General features: G+C 37.1%; 1 protein-coding gene across 1 annotated transcript; it reads right to left on the bottom strand.

Annotated features, from left to right (window-relative positions):
* Positions 1 to 9,257: 9,257 nt before the first annotated feature.
* LOC129488563 (olfactory receptor 4C16-like) lies at positions 9,258 to 10,190 on the bottom strand. The gene has a single exon (XM_055290951.1). The coding sequence runs from the start codon at positions 10,188 to 10,190 to the stop codon at positions 9,258 to 9,260; it is 933 nt and encodes a 310-aa protein (XP_055146926.1).
* Positions 10,191 to 24,296: the final 14,106 nt, after the last annotated feature.

Genomic DNA, 24,296 nt, shown 5'->3' with positions numbered 1-24,296 from the left:
GATGACATTTTAGGTTAATGTCAACATATTGTGGTGACTTGTATATGAACCTGACCAGAATCCTTTCTTCCTCTGTCAGATGATCCCAGAGCATTCCCTGTGAGGCCAGATGTGTGACTTGAGGAAGAGGCATTGATTTAACAGAGATGAGTCACATGAGAGTCAGAACTATCCATTTGTTCCTGAACCACTCCTGTCTTCTGATCTGCTCAGGCCAAGCTTTTACTAGTTTAGGCTCTTATTTGTTGAAATCAAAAGATTGTTTTATTCCAAATATTATATTTTATTCTATTTATTTCATATACTAACGTTAAAACTTGAAAACATTCAATTATTCATTTTTTTCCTGTTCCTTTCTCTAAATTAGTGTCAAGATTATCTCTTTTTGAAAGGAACCTTCCCGTAGAATATTGGAAAAAATTTTTTCCTGCATTTCAGAGGGAATATTTCAAGACATGATAAAATGTATTAGCAACGTAGACAATATTATTCCCTAAAGTTTCCCTTATTTTGCAAATTGAAAACAATTCCAATGTTGTAATGAATTTAACTTTTGATTTGTCTATTTAGCCTACAAGAACAGTAAGTTAATCTTCCTCATACTCAGCAATTAGATACAAATGAGGATGTGGAGGTGCCTCAAGCACACCAAAGATACGAGGGAAACAGAGGAAAAATACAAATGGATGGTGGAGATGGTGATAGAAAACAGAAAGGCATTGGTTAAAGGAGCCGTGGATCACCAAGAAATACTTCTACTCCCACCAGTGATTTAAAGTTGCCCCTCCCTGCATTGGGAAACTAATTTTTCTAGCTTCTGTAATACACTTATAATTTATTCGCAAGTAGTATGCAGGAAAGGAAGTGTGATGTCTCAAAACAAGAGGTTCTAGTCTGTGGGATATAGACATCTCCCTCCGAGAACCCTCATATTTATAGCAAGTGGTCTGAGAATTAATATGTATATGAAGAACTTAATTTCACTTTTTTCAACTTCATTTCTATTTGTTTTATTAACTCAAGTTAGTAAAATAACACTCATTAAAACACATTTTTATTAATATAATTTTATTCTACCAAATATATATTGAATGCTTTTTATATACTAGGCTCTGTTTTCCATTTTATAAAAGTTTGATCTTTTAATCCACATTACTATTCCATGAAGTAGGTAATAAAACTGAAAGAAAACTGAAACTCACAGAAGTTAAGCAGCTTGCCCAGGTTGCACACTTATCTACTCTAAGAAAATGTTGAAAATGACAATTAATAGTCGGCATTAAATAATCAATTGCTATATAAGTAAATAAATAAGACAAATGAAACCACATTGGAAGAGAGCTTGGGTAATGATTTATAACTAAATTTTCTGTAAAATTACCTATGCGATGGTTAAGGATATAAATAAAAGATTCTTTCTGTACTACACTAAAACTAATCATTTAGAAAAACAGCAAAGTAAGTGAGGTCGGGACTTGAGATACATCAAATGCTCCAGTAGAAATCTCTTTCATTGATACCACTTAGCACTTACAATCAACACGTCAAATGAGACGTTGAAAATGTCAGGATGCACCTATTATACAGTGAAATATTTTTCATAATATAGTATGGAATGTAGTCTCAATAAGGAGAAAACGTGCAATCTTTGGTGGTCATTTGCTGTTTTTCTATACAATATCTAAATACTTTTGCAGATGCATCCTGCCTGCCTCATAAGAATACTGATGTCAAGTTGTGGAAACTGTCTTGGTGGGCTCTGAACTCTGATTTTCCTCTAAGTAGCCATAACTTTGCCATTTTCAGTATATCTGTGTAATGTTTGGATTGTGTTATTTTTTCCCAAGGGTGTGAATATGACTCTCGCTAGATTGATTATAAAATAAGTCCCCTAGCAGTTAATGATTGGATTGAAGCGTTATTAGCAAACAAATGCAAAGTTAACACATTTTTCTGGACTATTGAGGGAAGTCATTTTCTTTTTCCTAATAGAGTTGCTGAGGGTACACATACAGGACTCCTGCTTATAATCTTACCATGAGTGAAAAAGCCAACACAGAAGGAAGCAGAGCCAACAGATAATTAGAAGGAACCAGTTCTTATAATAAAATTTTAACAACAGAATTTACCTATTTCCAAACAATGTTATCATCTCTTATTTATGTTATTGCTTTTTACATTTATTTAATATAACAAATACATGTAAATTTACTATCCATATCAGAACTTAAACTGTTACCAAAAATTAAATCTATTTTTAACCTCTTTTCTATCCTGTCCTCCGTCTCACCTTAAAGGTAGCCAATTCCTGATTTTGTTAATGCATAATTCTCTTACTGCTTAAAAATAAAATATATTTGCCTAAGACAGATATGTTTTTTAAAGATTTATCTGGTGTTGAATTTTAAAGAATTTAACATACTATATGTAGAGTTTTAGGAATTGATTTTATTTTTTATTCAGCATTGTTATTAAGTTTTGTGTTGGTTATTAAGTATAGCTGTAGATACATTTCATTGATATACAGTATTGTTTGTGTGATTATTTCAGAATGGGTTTATCTCTTACCTTGTCAATGAATGGTGGACTTCAATGAATAGTACAAATGTGGACATTTTTGGAGTGTTTGTGAACCAACTTAGTAAGTTGCCCACACTAGGAGAGAAGGATTGGGTAGCAGAATGTCCTATTTTTTGTTATTGTTTTAATCAGAGGAACAGATAAATTTTTATTCCACAAGACAACCTGGGTTTACAATTTTTACTGTCAATTTTAAAACATCAGTTTTTAGTCATTTGATCTATGTGATATGTAGAATAAAATTTCTTGAACACTAAAATAAACTGGTATCCTATGAAAATTTGTGATCTAGAAGGTTAGAGTTGAGGTATTTGATTATGCTTTTGGTAATGAGAAACATATCTGGAAAAATATTCTCATCTACCTCTACACATCTACTTTAATTAAAGATCACTTGCATAAGTTAGGAGAGGCATAATAATGAAGAATCTTGGAATATTTTATATCTTAGAATTCTTTCGTTCTTAGAATATAGCCTGGACACAAAAGCCCAGTCAAGTAGAATAAGATCTCCTGTCTGAAAAATTATAATGAGATGTATCATCCTTACTTTCTTATTTATTTGTTTCACAGCTCAATAAATAGACTTCCAGAACCTTGAGCCTTAAATGAACCTGGTAGTTTCTACTGGCAGACTTTGTCTGCAGTTACTTTAGCCTATAACAAATTCTTTAAAATGAAGACCTCATAAAGGCTGGCAATCAGAGACTAATTTGCCTTTTCACGATGGTTTCTGGGTGGCCTTGGTCAGCCCAGCTTTACCTCACTTTTCTTGCTTGTGGTTTTCAGAAAAACTGTAGATTGTGCTGGAAATGCAATATTCTGAGATGAGTCATTGTGTGGAACAGCCCAGGCTATGTTTCTGCTCCTCCTAGAAGAGGATGTCCTACAACACTTTAGCATTTCAGCTAGTTAGGTGTCCTTCGGGCATAAAATCCAGAGAGAATTTCTTTCAGCGTCCATCAGCTATAGGCAACATGAGGCAAACACAGATGAGATTCTATCTGCTCCTGGCAGCTTTTCTGAGCTTTAGGTGACTGGCTTGCCATAAGTCCTAGACTTTACTGTCACTTGCAGGCTATCTGTGAGTAATAAGGTGCAAATGTTTTGTCTCATCAGACTCAGGCAAGTGGTGGAAATTACAGCCCAAGATGCAGTGGGCTGAAGTGTTCACACCCCTATTCCTGGTGGGTGACATTGTGATAGTCTTTACTATCCTTTGCTCAGTGGAAGTCCTCCCTTGGGACTGATAGCCTGTGCACAGTGAATCTACTACATAATTTTCATTATATTTCATCAGTTTAAAACTCAACATAATTTATTAGATTATATAGAGAGCTTAAATGCATAGGTCAAGTGTTTCTCTAGTGTGTAATTTATTGGAGCCTTCACTAGTCTTGCCATCGTATCTGAAACCAGAAAGCCTCCATTTATGTTTAAAGTCTAGGAAATTAAAACAAACAAACAAATAAACAAAACTCAGTTATTTGGAATCTCCAAATGTGTGGCCAGTGTCTGTATATTTTTGGTTTATTTTGTGGGCAAGCAGCCAGTATAGCAGTCGTATATTTTCGTCTAGAAAAAGAATCCTCCACCTTCTTACTTAGCATATGTGCATAGTAGTGGAAATTTATGGAGGTCATGATGTGTGTTGGCTGCTGACATCCTGGGAGCAGCAAGAGGAAAGAGCCCCATAGTTCACAGTGTAGATTTTCACTCATCCTTGTACATGGTGCTGCACATTTCATCACTGCCCTTCACATTAATACCAGCAATTGTTTAGTTCGACCTTTCGAAAGAATAAAACTCCAGTCGTTTGAAGGATAGTGTAAAAGAAATATCACTCAGCTGTGTGGAAAATAATGGCCATGAAATTCAATGGATATTTCACCACTGCATTCTGTAGAACCTGATGGTCCAAGCTTTTAGCATCTCAGGAGTTTTGCAGGTGAATTAACTTGCTAGTTTTCTCTATCCCTACTCAGATGGCTACAAAACTTCCTCCACCCTGCTAAATCAGTTACCTGGTAATGTCCCTCTATGTTTCCAAAAATGTGTGAAAAATCTTTCAACCAGCCAGTATTTCCTGTCTCATTCATTTTGTCATTGTGGATTAACACATAATTTTCTATTTTACCCTTATGTTAATAACAATTTAGATGGCATAGGAAATACATTTTTACAGACAGTTCACCATATTTAGCAAAACTTCTATTTTAAAAGTATATACTTATTAATTTGTGTCATAATATAATGACATAAAAAGAAGAAAATCAAAAGTTGCATAATACCACCATGCAGATGAATTATTTACATAAAAATATAAAGGAGCACAAGCATAAATTTTGAAAATTCAAATATTTCAATAATATAAAGAATGAAAAAATCCAATCATCTTCTTTTCCATTCTTTAAAAAGGTACTCATCGTTAGACGTTTCTTATCATTCTTTCTATTAAAAATAATCTCATGCCTTTATCCACTTGTAGTTTCTATTTTACACTGTGCTTATAGTCACGAAAAAAAGATAGTCTAACCCTTGTTACATAACTTCCTCCTTTAAAGAAAAATGTATACTGACTATCTTTCCATAGCAACACTTAGAAATGAAACTCCAGGATCTAGTCAGTGGGTGCTCTGGACCCACCGCAGATACACTGGAGACTGTGTCAGAAAACAGTCCTCTCAGCTGGGCGTGGTGGCTCACACCTGTAATCCCAGCATTTTGGGAGCCCACGGCGGGCAGATCACCTGAGGTCAGGAGTTCGAGACCAGTCCTGGCCAACATGTAGTGAAACCCCATCTCTACTAAAAAATACAAAAATTAGCCGGGCGTGGTGGCACATGCCTGTAGTCCCAGCTACTTGGGAAGCTGAGGCAGCAGAATGACTTTAATCCAGGAGGTGGAGATTGCAGTGAGCCAAGATCACACCACTGCACTCCAGCCTGGGCAACAGAACAAGACTCAGTCTCTCTCTCAAAACCAACAAACAAAAAAACACACTTTGGGAGGCCGAGTCGGGCAGATTGCCTGAGCTCAGGAGTTCGAGACCAGCCTGGGCAACATGGTGAAACCCCGTCTCTGCTAAAATACAAAAAATTAGACTGGCGCCTCAGTGTTCGCCTGTGGTCCCAGCTACTCAGGAGGCTGAGGCAGGAGAATTACTTGAACCCAGGAGGCAGAGGTTGCAGTGAAAGGAGATGGCACCACTGCACTCCAGCTTGGGCGACAGAGTGGGAATCCGTCTCCAAAAAACAAAAACAAAAACAAAAAAAACACAGTCCTCTCCCAGAGAATGCCAAAGAATCTGGTAGCGTGAGAGGATGAGATGAACGTGTTAGCAGCCAGTGTTTTCAATTGAGTATGTGACTGGAGTCTAGGTGGTAATAATTGAGAATCCCCTTAGAATTGTGATGAGTCATGTTTTTCAAACTAAACCTAAAGAAGGACACAGACCTGAGATACATTCCTTACTGCAGCAATTCCCACAACCATAGCTGATAGAGACCATCTCCCCCTAACACCTCTCATTCTAGATTTTTCTCACTCTTGGCTGGAAACTTCAGTTGGTTTGGGTTGTCTGCCTTGTGCGGTGACTGAAAAATTTGTCTACAGGAATTCTATCCTTTGTCCTTATTGGGTTGTAGTTGCTGAAATTGTCTAGTTACAGTTATTGTTGGGTGTGTAATTGCTAAGAGAGATTCCACTACAGTCTCTGTGTTCTGAATACTCTCATCTCTGTCCCAATCTATAGTGTCAACCCTAGCTACTCCCAACAACCAGAATCAAGTACCCCAGCCAGAACAATAACTCTTTTTTTCTAATCTGCTGATTTACTTGTATAAGAAACACAAAATAGTGATTTCTGCTCTGTTCCTGGTAAATATTATATTATTCTCTGGAAACCAGGACCTCTGTCCTCATGAAACTGAAGACTAGGAAAGTAAGCTACTGGGAGCAAAAACAACAGAAAACACTCTACTTTTATCCCTTGGATCTCAAAATGATGTATGGTAGGCAAATGGGAACTACACACCATATATCAAATATCAAATATATGGTGTGTGGCGATCGATCGAATCAGGATGCATATACAGAATCCTGGGAACAGTATCCCATCTCCTCCAGAGCTGACTTCTAGCTATTCCCTTGATTGAGTTCTTAACAGGCCCTTCCCCTCTTCTATGAAGCTGAATGCTTATGGATGATGGGCTACATGGGAAGATCAGTGAATTCTGAGGTCATCGGAACATTTTACATCTCCTTTGCCCCAAAATGGGTACCAGATCCTAGGCAATGTTTAAGGGATATTACGTCAATGTATCAGTCTGTCTGCAAGTTGTCAAATGTTGGTATATATGAAGGCACTGTGGAGATGGAAAGCAAATCTATGTCTACGGTATTTATTATTTCTGATAAGGAGAAATTGCTTCCACTTTCAGGATGGAAGAGATCTTATATAATCAACCCGCTGTCAGGCACATGACTATTTTCCCAGGAACTGGCATCACACTGAGTGTTCTGGCATGGAATCTGCTACTGGGAGGTTGGACACTCAGAGGTGGCAGAAGGCAGATCAGAATTTATGGTAGGGAGCTCATCTTGCTGAGCCCAGGCATAGCTCACATTCTTGCTAGTACAGACACACTCTGTTCATGTGCCTTTTGTGCTGTCACTGGATATCATTAGGATGGATAGGTAGAGCATAGTTCATCCTGATCATCTGGAAAATTAAATTCTACTCTCTTGTACATCTTTTCTAGTTAGTTCTCACTTGTATAGGCCCACTTACACAAGTCTTTTCTAGACCACTTTGCTCAGACTTTTCATCTTCCAGATGGATCAACAACCTAGGCACTTGCTACTGCCCCTGAATCAATGTATATCCATAATCCAAGACACCTCTCTCTCTTTATACCAGGCAGAAAACAAATTTGTGATTAAGGACTTTGTTCACTAGCATATTTTTTCCATGCTACTTATCTTTGAGACCACTTTTGAATTATGCTGTGATGGGCAGCTGTTCCTTACAGGTTAATGCTCATGTATTGAGATGACTTGTCTGAAAACCCAACCAAAATCCTTTCCTCCTCTGTCCATTCATCACAGAGTACTCCCAATGAGGCCATACACATGAGTTTGGAAAGAGGCATTGATTTAACAAGAGTGAGTGATATAAGAATTAGAATCATTCATTTGTTCATGTATTACTCTTGCCTTCTGACCTGCTCAGGTCAACCTCTTACCATTTCAGGATGTATATCCATCAGAACTTATTGATGGATCTGATAATTATCACGTTGAATCTGATAATATCCAGTTCATAATGTGTAGTTGAGGTTGCAAAGAATTTTAGTATTCCTGGTCGGTCACTCAGTGTCTTTTCTATGTGCTGTTTAAAAATGAGCTGATTTTGTCTTCTGTATTTATAAGGATCGATAAGTATGCATTCACCTGCTGTCAAAATTTCTGTGATCAATCTAAATGTAAAGTACTCAGGAAAAGGAGCTGTGATTGAGACACCATCATTATCCACTATAATCCATTTGATTTTAGCAGAGACCAGATGAGTTAATAAAAGAGACAAAAGGTGATTGCCATCTCCATTGCAGAAATATACTTTTTATCCAAACATCTCCATTGCTCTATTCAAGTTGCTTTCTTCTGCATTATTTGGAAATGTCACTAAAATAATTCATATCTGTGATGTAACTATTTCTGTTTCAAATCCTAAAAAGATTTCCCTGGGTTATCACATTGCTTGTTTAATCTGTTAATATTATCAAAGTTTCTACCATGAACTTATTGCACTCTTTATTTCTAGCTCACATAAATATCTCTACCTTAATTTGAGCTATCTGTCTTGTAGTCACAATAGCCCTCTCTTATAAACAAATTACTATAATTGTTATGATTCAAGAGAAACATTAATGCTTCCCTAAGTTAGAAGAGATTCCATTAAAAGTAAAAGGCAGATTTTACGAAAAGAATAATTATGTGACTACAACTCCAGCAGTGAGAGCCTTCCTAATATCAAGAGCTCTTTCAGAAGGGTGAATTTTCTCTCTGGGTTCTGTCACTATTATAGAAAGATCTAGGTAAACTTATGAACACTTATGATAAGATTTCAGTATATCGCTCAAGAAATTGAGAGGGAGATTACTTAAGTCATATATACTGTCCCTTACAACAAGAAGCTTCTACACTTATTTTAATCTGGTACTTTCTGCTGAGTCAGGAAGAACAACTAAGTTGATCATCAGACATGACAAAACCAAAGTATCTAATAAAGAAAACCATTCAGAAGAGGGAAAATCTGTCAGACTGTCAGTATATAGATGGGTAACTATTAGCAGGGAACTCCAGAAGAAGTCAACATGGAGAACAGACAAACATCAGACGAAAGCCTAGAAAATGACATTTGGCAGACAGGAGAGCCAGAAATACAGCAGTAAAGGAAATGAACTTTATCTATCTCTTTGTACCTCATGCTGTCTCTTCCTCACATAAAATTGACTCAACACTAATCAATGTTATTTATCCATACTGTCTCTTTTCCTGAAGGAACAAACACTCAAGCTCCAAGAGTTACATTAAATCAACAATGAAAAGATAATATTCTCTATTGACTTCTTCCAGGTCATTCCAAACTATAATGAAGAATTTGTGACCTTCATTCATGTTTTTACATCTGAGATCAATTTCTTGCTCCACAACTTTCTCATGGCACTTTTCACTTCTGCGTTCCTCAGTGTATAAATCAGAGGGTTGAGCAGAGGTGTTCCAAGTGTATAAAACACAGCTATCATCTTATCCATGGGGAATGTGGTTGCAGGGCATGTGTATATAAATATGCAAGGTCCAAAGAACAAAATGACCACAATAATGTGGGAGACACAGGTGGAAAGGGCTTTCTTTCTTCCTTCAGCACTGTGGTTTCTCAGAGAATGCAAGATGATGGCATAGGAGAACATCAGCATGACAAAACTCAGTGTACAAATGGCCCCACTGTTGGAAACCAGGAGTAGGTTGACCACATAGGTGTCTGAACAGGCTAGTTTCAACAAGGGCTGCAAGTCACAGAAATAGTGATCAATCACATTGGGGCCACAGAAAGGCAAACTCAAGGCAAGAAAAATCTGAGCTAAAGAATGCACACAAGATCCCATCCAGGCCACAGCCACCAACACACCACATACCCGGTGGCTCATGATGGTCATGTAGTGCAGGGGCTTACAGATGGCCACATAACGATCAATAGCCATGAGAATAAGGATGAAAATCTCCAGGCAGCCAAAGAAATGGAATGTAAAGACTTGGATCATGCACTCACTGAAAGAGATAGTGTTATTCTTTGAAACGGCATCCACAATCATTCTAGGGGCTATGGAAGTAGAGAAACAGATATCAGATAAGGATAAGTAGAAAAGAAAGAAGTACATTGGGCTCTGAAGTGTCCGGCTGGTCTTGATGGTAGTAATAATCAACAAGTTACCCAACAATGTCCCCAAATAGAAGAAAAATATAATAACAAACACTATTTTCTTCCAAAAAGGATCCTGTGTCAACCCAAGCAGAATGAACTCAGTCACATTGTTATTCAGTTGCATGGTTTTCATGAATGAGAAGAAGAGGCAAATATGAAATTTTTTATTTGAGAAAAAGGAATTAATTTATTGTATGCTGTGTGATGTTATTAAGCATTTTATGCAAAATTGAATGTTTCTCATCAGAGACATTTTATTAGTGGTTTCTTAATAAGTCACTTCAGTACTTTGTTTTTCAATTTTAATGACCATTTCATAGGGTTACTATGAGTCTCACATACACTTATGAATATCATAGTTTGCTGTAGCATTCTTCACATACAAGCCCCTGTTAACTTTGGCATCATTCTGATTACTTTTTCCAGTTCAATGTATGTAAAAAGGTAAGGATCTATTGTAAATTAACTTCATTTTTTTCCCACTTTTAGTAAATATTAGCACCTATTTTTTGCATGCTTTGTCACTCAGCATTTAGGATATAGTAAACTGCCCTTGGAGATCCATGATATAAAGTCCCACACCACCACCATCCCATAGAGAACGTCTTATTTATACATTGTTTATAATTACAGATTCATATAGATATATATTATTTATAAATACATAATAATCTCAACTTCTATGCAAAATTTCCCCCAGGTATTCCAAGTTAAAAAGAGGCTAAGGAAACATCTACAACCTCTAATTAATATGCTCCCACCTTGAAGCATCATTATGATTGTACTGATGTGTACTAATAAATTCAAATGAATATTCTTTGATAGTTGGTAATATCTTAAATTCCGCATTTCTAATTTTCGCCTTCTTATTTATTAAAACACCTCTTGGAACACTCGGAATTCCTGAGTTTACATTTATATGAAAAGAAATGAGAATGGGGCATTATTACTCACTAGTTTATGATTTCACAATTTAAGTTTTCAGCTTGAGCATTTTGTAACTGTGGTGGTTTTGGGGGATGTCACCAGAAAGTTGGTGTAGGCCTGGGTCATAGTCGTAATACCCAGCAGGTTTTTCATTATCCCTGTATCTGAAAACCCCATGTTCCTAGAGCAGAGCAGAGATTCAGAAGAGGGAGAAAAATGTGGTTTTAGAGAAAAGAGAGATTGTAGTTAGTCGGTAATTGACTTCTTCAATTTTTTTTTTCCAGAAAAGTCAATGATCATTCAACTTTGAAATGTCACTTCTTTCAATTAAGATTTGTTTATTTTAATGTGGAAAAAATATTATCATGAGGCTTCACTTTCAAGAACAAAATATTTACTCGAGATCTTTCTTGTTAAGATGATATTGGAAGGTGCATATATACACATCAAAATATAACCAGAGTTATAATTTATTTAACTATAACCTAGAAGACATACTTAACCCATTGTATTTCTCCCCAGTTCCATCCTTACCTTCAAAACGTCGTGTTGAAAGTTGTGAGTTGGCCAAAGCAAATAGTATGATAGATAAAACAGACACAGAATTCCCCTTATATATATTTCTTCCACCCCCGGATAAATTTTCCTCTCCTGAACAGATTTGAAATATACCTTAATTTCCTCCAAAAAAAAAAAAGGAAAATGATGAAGTTATTCACTGTGGAGTGCTCAGAATAAAAACGTATATGTATCTTTGGATTCTATAACCTCTGAAAAGTGTCTTAAACTATAAGGGAACTGAGTTGGTATGTTAATCATTACAATAAGCTTATTTTTCCTTTATTCATTTAAAACAGACATCCATCATAAAATATTTGTACTTGAGAAAAACATGGTAGATTTTGGAGGCAACGGTCATTTTCATCTCTAATATTCCATGATTTTGAGCATTTTGTTGGGTGTACAGATGTTGGTCTTCATATTAGCAATCCCATCAGGCTATCTATTTCCAGAACAAGGTTATTTATATTATACATTTGGACATAGTTTTTTAGGTAAATTAAAATTATATATATATATATATATATAATTTAACTTTTTTTACTTTATTATTTTAAATTATATATAATTTCAAATTATATATATAATTTAATTATAGTTAACTAACTATAATTAATCATTATAAATCCTCATCAAATATTTATTCAACAGTTTAATCAATAGTCAGTATCTGTCTTCCTCTCTGGAATTCCTTTCCATTTCTAGCTACTTCAACCATCTTGAAATTTCAAGACCCAACTGTGAAGAAACGTCCTGTAAGCGGCCTTCAATAATTGTCTTGCAATAAAGAAAATTACCTCTGCTGCTTTTTAAGGCCTACCATTATACTTTGTCTTATACCATTACACATAATTGCTTAAAGACAATTATTTATGTACTTCTTTTAGCTTCCTTCTTGGAATAAGAATATTGGAAATCTAGGTGTTCTCTGGATATTACTTTCCACTGTACCCAATCCAGTGTCTAGTATAACATAGGTGCTTGGTGTTTTTAACTTGAACATTCTCTCTTGCCACTAAAAATGTAATAGTAGTATTGGTTATTTTAATGTTATTCTGATTGCAAAACACATTCACATCATTAATTTACTTGAGCTATTAAGAATAGTAGACTAACAAATATGCTTCTCACTTAAAATGCCAAAACAAAACAAAACAAAACAAAACAGCCTGATATCAATTTTAAATAACTCATCAAGTAGCTCCATGATCTGGAGTAGAAGATGTTCTCTGCATGGCATCACACGGCCAGGGAAGGCTTTGGGACTCTGACTCCCACAAAAATGATCATCTCAAGAATTTTTATTTCTTTATATGAATCCTTGGCCCTTAAGAGATGCAAGGAGAGCCTTTACATTTTTCATAGCCTCCTGATAGTAATGCACACTTTTGTGCATGTGTGTGTGCATGATTCTACATTCTTTTTTTTTTTTTTTTTCCAGAGAAGTATTAACAGCTTTCATCAAGTTCTCAAAGGAATCAGACAAAAAAGTGGTTACAATGGTCTGGAGACAAAGCAGCACCAGTAATATAGCATATCTTCCAATAACTACTGCATTTGCTTCAATTTCTCAAACAAGATTAGCTAACTTTAAGATGGCTGGCTACACTGGTCAAACAATAGTAAACAGGCAATGGAGGTTTTGGAGGTAACAGAGAAGAGCTGAAAGAAAAGCAACCAGGACACCGTGGAGGACAGACGAGGGTAGAATTCAGGGTTAGGAGGCTCCTTCTATGCTTCCATGTGGTATTGCAGAGGCCACAGCGAGAAGCATGTTTTCCTTAAGGATTCTCTTAAACTACCCAGCCCTCCCTAAATCAGTTTTATACCCGACTTCTAGAGTTGAGAGAATCCCTATTCTCATTTATTTCTAGGCATAATTTACCATTCTCTGCAGTAAAGAAAACAGGTTGTCATCCCAAGCTGCTGTATCCTTCCAAACGCCAAATTCAAGCCTGATATAATCTGTCCTCCTTGGGCGCCTCACTCTAGTCAGTGAATCCCATGATTCCTGCTATCCAGCCAAGGGATGACCTGAAAAACCACCCAGCCTGAGAAACGAAAGTTTGTCATGCAATTCAACACCCATTACCTATGCTTCCTATATCAGGTTGTTGTTCCAAATGTCATGTAATTAATATTTAATTACCTCTCTTTCCAAATCTTACTAAACAGAGAGCAGGAGAATAATGGAGTTATGAGGGTGTTTAACATAACACATGGGCAAAGGCTAGGCAGGGACAAATATTGAACAAGAGAGAAGAATTTTTTAACCCAAAATATTATCAACCACATTCCTACCACATAAAGAGCATATTATTTTTCATCTTCAATATTTAACATTAACCCCCACGTTTTCAGATTTGCTCTAAACATTTCCTGAGGAGTAGTTATGTAACCTTTCATATGAAATCTCAAATGTGTATCAATTACAAATTATATTATGGTACCTTTTAAGAAACAAGGAAGGGGCAATAATTCTATGCTGTGGTATAGGGTATGCTCTTCAAATTTGTCACTGGGAGGAAAGTTTGGCATTCTCCAGAAACTTTGTTATGGTCACTATTCTCTATTAGCCTTTTCTCTAGTTGTTTAATAGTCATAATCTTTCCTAAGTCTCCAGTACTCCTCAACCTTTAATGAATGCTTATCTTGCACAGGTACCTTACATTTAAAAACAAAATAGTGAACTTTCATTCACTCTGCCATCTCAAGAAACTGTACTAAACCTTAAGACATGGAAAGTATCCTTTTCTTCCCACACAAAAATGATGGCTTTTCATATAACTAGGGCTCATAAAATATTTTTTGAGTTCAAAAGATGATTTTATTCCAAAGATGATATTTTATTCCACATTAACAGTAAACCTTTAAATTTTGGGTTTTTTTTTTCCTGTCCTTTTTTTTCTCAGAGAATTTGAGAACTGTACCGTTGCAAGACATAGAAATATATTTTTAAATTATTTTGAATTAATTTCTAATAACTCTCTGAGCTCACAAAGATGAAAATATCCTATCACTTACATGTCAGAAGAGTCTCTAAATTAGTCTTGCCCGTACATCCCTTTTTGAAAGCAGCCTTCCCATAGAATATGTTTTAAAATGTTTCTTTCTACAACCTTGAGGGAATAGTTTAACACATAATGACTGAAAAGATGAGCATTCTAGAGAGAATTATTCCCTAAAGTTTTTCTTTATTTTGGCCGTCAGAAACTTCTCAGGTGTTGTGATAAATTTAGCTTTTGCTTTGTGTATTTAGTCCAAACAAAAGTTAAACTAACAAGTTAACAGCAAGTTAACCCTTCTCATATCCAGTAACCGGAGAGATGCAAGGATGTGGAGGTGTTAGGTGCTTCAGGTACACCAAGATACCAGTAAAAAAGAGGAGAAATATAATATAGGTGATGGAGAGGGTAAGAGAGAACAGGAAGAAGAAAAAACAGCATCATTGGTTAAAAAAAAAAGTGGTTCACCAAGAAATAACTCTGCACCCACCCAGTGCCCTAACTTGCCACTCCCTGAATTAGGAAACAAACTTTTTTAGCTCCTGTAACACACTTGTAGTATATTTGCAAGTACAATCTAGAGAAGGCAGAGTGGTGCTCTGAAACTAGAGATTCTATTCTGTGGGCTACAGACAAACCCCCACCAGTGAACCACAGATTTATAGCAAGTCACCTGAGGATTGATATATATGATCAGCACTGAATCTCATACTTTTTTTCAAATTAATTTCCATTTTATTTACTAACTCATGTTAGTTAAGTGGCATTACTTAAATTCACAACATTGTACAACCATCACCACTATCTGTTTCCAAAACTCCTACCGGGAGGCTACTCACTGACATCATCGAAAACAGAAGCTCTGCAACCACTAATAATTTCCTATTACCCCCCTTCCCCTAGCCCTAAGTAATCTATAATCTACTTCTGTCTCTGTGAATCCAAATTTTTATTGAATACCTTTTATATACTTGGCTCCGTGCTTGTCACTTTACATAAGTTGTATGTTTGAATTCACATAACTATCCCATGAGGTATGTGTTAATGTTGACAAAAAGAGTCAAACTCTGTAAAATATTTTAAGAGATTTATTCTGAGCCAATTATGAGGGGCCATGGCCTGTGACACAGCCCTCAGGTGGTCGGCGCACAGCTGGGTTTTATATATTTTAGGGAGGCATGAGACATCAATCAAGTACATTTAAGAAATACATTGGTTTGGTTCAGAAAGGCTGGACAACTCAAAGTGCAGACTTCCAGGCTATAGGTAAATTTAAACATTTTCTGGTTGACAATTGGTTGAGTTTATCTGAAGACTTCGGATCACTGGAAAGGAATGTTCAGGTTAAGATAAAGGATTGTGGAGACCAAGTTTTATTGTGCAAATGAAGCTCTCAGCAGACTTCAGAGGGAGCAGGTTGTAAAATGTTTCTTATCGGACCTAAAAGGGTGCCCGGCTCTTAGTTGATTATCTCCTGGATCTGGAAAGGAAGGAAAATAAAAGTGAAAAGGATATTCTTTATAAAAGGTAGATTTTTCCCACAAGGAACAGTTTTGCAGTGCCATTTCGAGATATGACAGAGAAACATGTTTTGGGGTAAAATATTTTGATTTTCTTCCTTGTTATACCAGAGTCAGATTGGAAAGTAAGTCATGACATACAGGGTCAAATAAAGCCCTTCTGATGAGAATTCATGGTTTGTAGGGCATGACTCCCCAGACCCCTTAGACAGAAATTTGAGTAAGATGAAAATATCAGAGCTTAGTCCTCAGTAATAACACTTCACATGAGAGAAAACTGAAACTCACAGAAGCTAAGGAGCTTGCCCAGGTTACATATTTAGTAAGTTCAATATTAAGATCTGTACCAATTACTGTTTTATTCTGTGTTTTTTCCTCTTTCCACTTTTTTTATACTAGCCTAAGACCAGAGAGTACTAGAAAGTGATGATGATGGAAGCTATTTAGAATGGCTGAGTAGTGGTATCTCAGGTTGAGGATCGTAGAATAAAAGTAAGGTAATGAGGACAAGTTGAAATTCAGGCAACCATGGCATATACAAGTAAAAATATTCAGTAGAGAGTTGAATTTTTTTAAGTTTAAATTTCAAGTCAGTACTGCAGAATTTGATTTGGAAATCATTATTTGTAAATGACAATTTAAATCATGAGGTTGTGTGAAGTCATCTGACAGAAACAGAGAGACTGAAGAATTGAGCCAGAACCAAAATGTTGTGTTGCACCAAGATTTAAAAGAACCCCCAAAGGATCTCAATATACATGTTCAAAGGATCATGATAAAATCATGAAAATATAAAACCCAGTGAGTAGACTTTCAGCTAGCAGTGTGTGAGTTTTGTGCATAAGATCACATGAGCACGACAGCCTGAAATTCACACACATGCAAGTCTGACTGAGGTGATCAATGACTAGAGAAATTTAAAATAGGAAAATTTTATATACGGCTAGAAACCAGGAAAGAATTTTTATTTCATCCTCAAACTCTTAGCAGTACTATAAATTGTAAGCATTTGTTGAGGGTAGGAATCATGACTATCTTGTTCTCCATCATATCTACCATAATAAGCACTTGTAAACCACAATTTATAGTATGCAATTAATAATCAATAGCAATGATTGGTGAGATACCATTATGGATTAACAAACCACCACTAAAGAACTTACTCATGTAACCAAGTACCACCTGTACCCTAATAAATTAAGGGAAAATACTAAATAAACAAATAAAAGAAATAAAATAAACTATAAAAATGAGAATAGAAATAATAAAAAATCAATAGTAAATGGATGAATAAAACAAATAAAATCAAATTAAAAAATATGAAATACATACTTATATTTTCTGTAAAACTACCTCTGTAATGGTAAATAAAAGAATCTTTTCTATTTCTTTCTGAACTGCACTAAGACCACTAATTTAGAAGGCAACAGATAAAAGTGAGGTCTGATCCCCCAACACAACAAATACTCCTTCAGGAATCCCTTTCATAGAAGTGATTTACTGACAAAATCAATAGCACTTGGAGACCTCAAGCCTATTATGGGGACATTGAAAATGTTGGTTGTCTCCATGATAGAATATAATTTTCATGATGTGTGGAATGTAGCATCAATAAGGAGGATGCGTTCAACCTTTGCAGGACATTTGCTGTTTTGCCACACAACATCTAAATACTTTTGTGGGTACATCCAACCTACTTCATAATGGTGGCTAAGCTGGAGTTATAAAAACTGCCTCAGTGAGCCCTGATTTTCCCTGCCTGACAGGAGCCCATTTTCCTGCTTGGATAACAGAACACTGATTTTCCTCTGAAAAACCACAACTTGCCCAAACTCAGTATGTGAGGTTTGGGTAGTATTGTTTGTCACAAATGGAAATATGGCTCCTGCTTGGCCAATCAGAAAACATAGATACAAAGCTGTGATGATCAGATCAGGAATCTAGTAGCAAATGAGATGTAAATTCAATGCTTTCATTTGAAATATTGAGAACAATTGTTCTTTTTTTTTTATTTTTTAAAGGAGTTTCTGAAAGTACAGACCCACAAGTCCTGCCTATTATCTTACCAGGAGCAGAGAAAGCCTGATCCAAAATGGAACTAATACAGAAGAAAGCAGAGCCAATAGACAAGCAGAAGGAACCAGTTCTAGTAATGTCAACTGTAGAGTTCACCTATTTCCAAACTACTCTTTTATTTATTTTATATTATTGCTTTTTCTACCTTTATTTAAGTAGTACAACAAATACTTGTAAATTTCTACCCATCTCCAAAATTAAAAAGTTACTAACGATTAAATCTATTTTAATCCCTTTCCTATTCTGCCCCCACCTCACCCTAAAAGTAACCAATATCCTGACTTGTTCTTGTATAGCTATCTTCCTTTTTAAAACTAAATTATCTTTCTCACATATGTATGTTTTTTATTTTTACCTGGTTTTGAATTTTAAATAACTTATCATGCTGTATGCAGAATTTTCACTCAATATAGTTACTAAGTTTTGTATCCGTTGTTGAATGTAGTTATAGAATTATTTTCACTGCTGTATCATGTTTTATTGTGTGATCATTTCAAAACATGCTTAACCATTATCCTGTCAATCAATATTTGACTACTATAAACAGTACAACTATGAACTGTTTTTTTGTGTGTGTGTGTTGGAGTCTCTCACTGTCGCCCAGGCTGGAGTGCAATGGCACGGCTCACTGCAACCTCCGTCTCCCAGGTTCACGTGATTCTCCTGCCTCAGTCTCCTGAACATCCGGGATTACAGGCACACACCACTACATCAAGCTAATTTTTTTGTATTTTTAGTAGAGATGGGGTTTCACGATGTTGGCCAGACTGGTCTCAAACTCCTGACCTTGTGATCTGCCAGCCTGGTGCTCCCAAAGTGCTGGGATTACAGGTGTGAGCCACCGCACCCAGCCAACTATGAACATTTTTTAACATGTCCCCTCGGAATGAAATTGACAGGAATGCATTACCGGATATCCCAATATTCAGCATTATAGGATAATATTATGACATTTATACAAGCAGCCCAGGAAATACAATCGCCTATGTGCAAAAACAGAAGAGGGCTGGAGTATTTGCAGACAGAACTAATAATCTCCACACTATAAGGAAAGAATTAAATTGAAGAATGCTCAATTTTGTTATCGTTGTTTTTATTAGGTACATGGATAAATTGGTAATCCACAGAAAACATGGGCTTGTTTTATCAGTCAATTTTAAAATGTTGATACTTAGTCACTGGGTATGTGTCATATTTAGACCAAAATAGATGTCTAAATAGATGTCTAGTAAAAGAAGTAGAATTTCTTTGAGCCATAAAGATGTCACTTCACTTATTAAATAGTATTAAACTATGTGATCTGGAAAGTTAGATCTGAGCCATATGATTATGCTTCTATTAATAACAACCACATTTACAAAAATATTTTCTTCTACCACTACATACTGGAATTAATTAAAGATGACTTGCAGAGGTTAGCAAAGGCATAATAATAAAAATTTTAGAATACTGTATGATATATTAGGGTTCTTTGTTTCCTAGACTATAGCCTGGACTCGAAAGCCTGGCCAAGTAGAATAAGATCTCTTGCCTGGAAAATGGTAATGAGATGTTCTCTCTTACAGGTTTGTCAGACAGCTCAATAAATAGATGAACTTCCAGAACTGTGAATCTTAAGCAGACCTGATTGACAGCTTCTACTGACAGACACTTTGGCCTCAAAGATAGATTTACCTTTATCCTATTTGATAATTAATATAAAACCCAATATAATGTATTAGATGATGTATAAATGTCAGTTGCATATGTCAAGTGTTTCTCTAGGGTATAATTTATTGGGGCCAGGAGCTATGCTGAGGTGATGGTGATGATGCATTCTTTAGATCAGCCCTGCTTACAGGTTCCTTGGAACTTCAGCGCCTGCCTCTGGCTCATGAAGCAGGGAAAGGAAAAATGCATTCCCTGAGGTCTATGGCAAACTGTGGTCAATATCTCCTTCCAACATGGTCTCTTGGTCTCCAAGGCTGATGCAATACTTTAATTATTCAGAATGTTTGCTGCCAAAACTGCTTCCATGCTAATCAGCACTGTTGTTTATCAACTCTCCTTTGATAACTTCTAGCAGCCAATAATTTCTTGGTCAGAAGCTTCAGAGCTGAATCCGACTATAGACCTACCAAAAATGGTCCCTACTACCAGGCCCCAACTCCCCTAACATAGTAAATATTCCCTGAAGTCATTACATCAGCTGCCTTCATGGTGTTTCTCTATCCAGTAACCTACCCAGTCGAGAATTGTGCTAATGCCTCGTTTGTTTCTCCAAGTCTATGAATTCACACCAATTCTCTGCCTTTGCACAGGGTATATTCCTGTTAACATTTTCTCTCCTTCCTTTTATGCAGATCAAATGCATAGATCTCCTCTCACTCAAGACCTTCATGTCTCTTCAAAGTTTCCATTAATTATACACATGGTACCTGTGGGTACCTTTTTAGTGTATAGACAATTATTTCTCAAATTTGAGTACCTTTTAGCAGACTTTTAAATAGGAATGCTCTGAAGTTGAACTTCAGCCTTAGTATTTAGCCAAAGTAATTTGTCAGCTTAGAAGTCAGCATTGGAAAGGGTAAAGAGCTAAATGACTACATCCATGTCATTTCTGACATTTCCGTCCTTCATGGATACGACCATGTAGGTTACCAACAAGTACCCACAGGTACCATGTGTAAATTAGTCATGGCAATCAGACTCACTGTTAAAATATGAATGTTGACTCTCAAATATTGATATCAAATCTTGATAAACAGTCTAGAGTAACTTGGAGAGAATATCTCTTATTTGTTTTACCTTTTACATTTTGGTTTTCTTTTGGATATCAAACATTAACTAGATTTACATTTTTATAATATCAGTAATTATAATGCTAACCTTTTTTCCAAAATGAGAACACATAAATGACAGCCACAGCTGCAACTGATGCTAAATTCCTTTAGTAATAAGCATAAATAGGATCACAAAGCAAAATGAAATTGCACAATTTTTTTAAACTTTACATCTCATATAGAATAAAATCTTATTTTTTTCTTCTTGCTCACACAAGTTAATAAAATTACCTGACAGGACTAACATAGTCCTGTACTATTTGTAAGTATGCATGCACATACACAGAACCCATTAAGATATCTGAAATTTATCTTTCAGTAGTATTTTTACTCTTTGTTTGATTTGGACATTTGTAGAGAATGATGGCCATTAGAAGGGATCTGTATGACTTTCTCCAGTAAGATGTTGAAGAAATGTTTCCAGGATAGGGCAGGAAAGGGGAGAGGGAGAAAGAAGAGTTAGGAGGCAGGATACTGGGTTAAATTAAAAATGCAGTCTTTGGAGGAAAGGAAAATAAGTTCATCCACGGGAATGGTGAATGCTCTAGGTGCCAGTTCTGGTACCCACCAGGATTTCCAAAATGATGTCTGTTGATTGATTTTCAGCAGAGAAGGCCACAACAGAAATTGATCTAGGGTTTCCAGCTACTGAGGAACTAACAATCGTCAAGATTTCTATTCTTCCTTTGTGGATCAGACAAGGGTTGCTGAGTATGTAGGGGAGGCCACTGTAATTTCAGAGGTATAAGTGGTGTATGGTTAAGTCAACCAATTAGGGATACTATCTGAAATCAGCTTTGTGAGGTGTACTATGTGGGAGCTGAGGCCTCTGGGAATGTGGGATCAGAGCTTCTTCCATAGGTGATAGAAATCCACAAGGAAATGTGCTCTGAGATAGGAGTCAACTTTATTTGAGTGTAGAGCCATTAGTTTCCTTCTCGGTCACCTTGGGATTAGCTTTGGCAAACTCTAGCCTCAGGATCTCTGGGTTCTTAGTATGGGGGTCTATAATGGATATGTCTATAACATATTCAACTGGTTAGCCTTTGTGCTAACGAGATGAAAATTGCTATTTTAAATACACATATAGGTAAGTAAGCTTCATTCTGCAAGTTTTCCATAAATTCAGTCTTCATACTTGGAAATTTTCATAAATGCAAGCATTCATAGAATTAAGTAAAAGAGTGGTGCAATCTCAGCTCAAATCAACTAGTGCTATTAGAAAGCATGGTGGGTGAGTAACATCAACTTTCTATCATAAGGAATATGAAAAGCCATTCTTATTATACACACATTTCCCATCGAGTGAATTCCTATGACCACTATGTCACATTCCCTTGAGTGTTTTCCCTCTTTAAGAAATATTGTGGGTCGGGTGGAGCCAAGATGGCCGAATAGGAACAGCTCCGGTCTCCAGCTCCCAGCCCCAGTGACACAGAAGACGGGTGATTTCTGCATTTCTGCTTGAGGTACCGGTTTCATCTCACTAGGGAGTGCCTAACAGTGGGTTCAGGACAGTCGGTGAAGCGCACTGTGCGCGAGCCGAAGCAGGGCGAGGCATTGCCTCACTCGGGAAGCGCAAGGGGTCAGGGAGTTCCCTTTCCTAGTCAAAGAAAGGGGAAACAGACGGCACCTGGAATATCGGGTCAGTCCCGTCCTAATACTGCGCTTTTCCAACGGGCCTGGAAAACGGCACACTAGGAGATTGTGTCCCGCACCTGGCTGGGAGGGTCCTATGCCCACAGAGTCTTGCTGATTGCTAGCACAGCAGTCTGAGATCACGCTGCAAGGCGGCAACGAGGCTGGGGGAGGGGCGCCCGCCATTGCCCAGGCTTGCTTAGGTAAACAAAGCAGCCAGGAAGCTCGAACTGGGTGGAGCCCACCACAGCTCAAGGAGGCCCGCCTGCCTCTGTAGGCTCCACCTCTGGGGGCAGGGCACAGACAACCAAAAACTCAGCCAGAACCTCCACAGCCTTAAATGTCCCTGTCTGACTGACAGCTTTGAAGAGAGTAGTGGTTCTCCCAGCACGCAGCTGGAGATCTAAGAACGGACAGACTGCCTCCTAAAGTGGGTCCCTCACCCCTGAGCAGCCTAACTGGGAGGCACCCCCCCAGTGGGACAGACTGACACCTCATTCAACCGGGTACTCCTCTGAGACAAAACTTTCAGAGGAACTATCAGACAGCTGAATTTGTGGTCTCACGAAAATCCGCTGTTCTGCAGCCACCGGTGCTGACACCCAGCCAAACAGGGTCTGGAGTGGACCTCTAGTAAACTCCAACAGACCTGCAGCTGAGGGTCTTGTCTGGTAGAAGGAAAATTAACAAACAGAAAGGACATCCACACCAAAAACCCATCTGTACATCACCATCATCGAAGACAAAAAGTAGACAAAACCACAAAGATGGGGAAAAAACAGACCAAAAAAACTGGAAACTCTAAAAAACAGAGCACCTCTCCTCCTCCAAAGGAACGCAGTTCCTCACCAGCAACGGAACAAAGCTGGATGGAGGATGACTTTGATGAGTTGAGAGAAGAAGGCTTCAGACGATCAAACTACTCTGAGCTACGAGAGGAAATTCAAAACAATAGCAAAGAAGTTAAAAACTTTGAAAAAAAATTAGAAGAATGGATAACTAGAATAACCAATGGAGAGAAGGGCTTAAAGGAGATGATGGAGCTGAAAGCCAAGTTTCGAGAACTACGCGAAGAATGCAGAAGCCTCAGTAGCAGATGCGATCAACTGGAAGAAAGGGTATCGCTGATAGAAGATGAAATGAATGAAATGAAGAGAGAAGGGAAGTTTAGAGAAAAAAGAATAAAAAGAAATGAACAAAGCCTCCAAGAAATTTGGGACTATGTGAAAAGACCAAACCTACGTCTGATTGGTGTACCTGAAAATGATGGGGAGAATGGAACCAAGTTGGAAAACACTCTGCAAGATATTATCCAGGAGAACTTCCCCAATCTAGCAAGGCAGGCCAGCATTCACATTCAGGAAATACAGAGAACGCCACAAAGATACTCCTCGAGAAGGGCAACTCCAAGACACATAATTGTCAGATTCACCAAAGTGGAAATGAAGGAAAAAATGTTAAGGGCAGCCAGAGAGAAAGGTCGGGTTACCCACAAAGGGAAGCCCATCAGACTAACAGCTGATCTCTCAGCAGAAACTCTACAAGCCAGAAGAGAGTGGGGGCTGATATTCAACATTCTTAAAGAAAAGAATTTTCAACCCAGAATTTCCTATCCCGCCAAACTAAGCTTCATAAGTGAAGGAGAAATAAAATACTTTACAGACAAGCAAACGCTGAGTGA

This window comes from Symphalangus syndactylus, chromosome 1, assembly GCF_028878055.3.
Source record: "Symphalangus syndactylus isolate Jambi chromosome 1, NHGRI_mSymSyn1-v2.1_pri, whole genome shotgun sequence".
Classification (NCBI taxonomy): Eukaryota; Metazoa; Chordata; class Mammalia; order Primates; family Hylobatidae; genus Symphalangus; species Symphalangus syndactylus.
The sequence above is the reverse complement of the archived record's forward strand: the minus strand, read 5'-3'. Positions and strand labels throughout refer to the sequence as shown.

What these genes read in the sequence shown, in the direction of transcription:
- LOC129488563 (XM_055290951.1), bottom strand. Translation starts at nt 10,190, where the DNA reads ATGCAACTGAATAACAATGTGACTGAGTTCATTCTGCTTGGGTTGACA.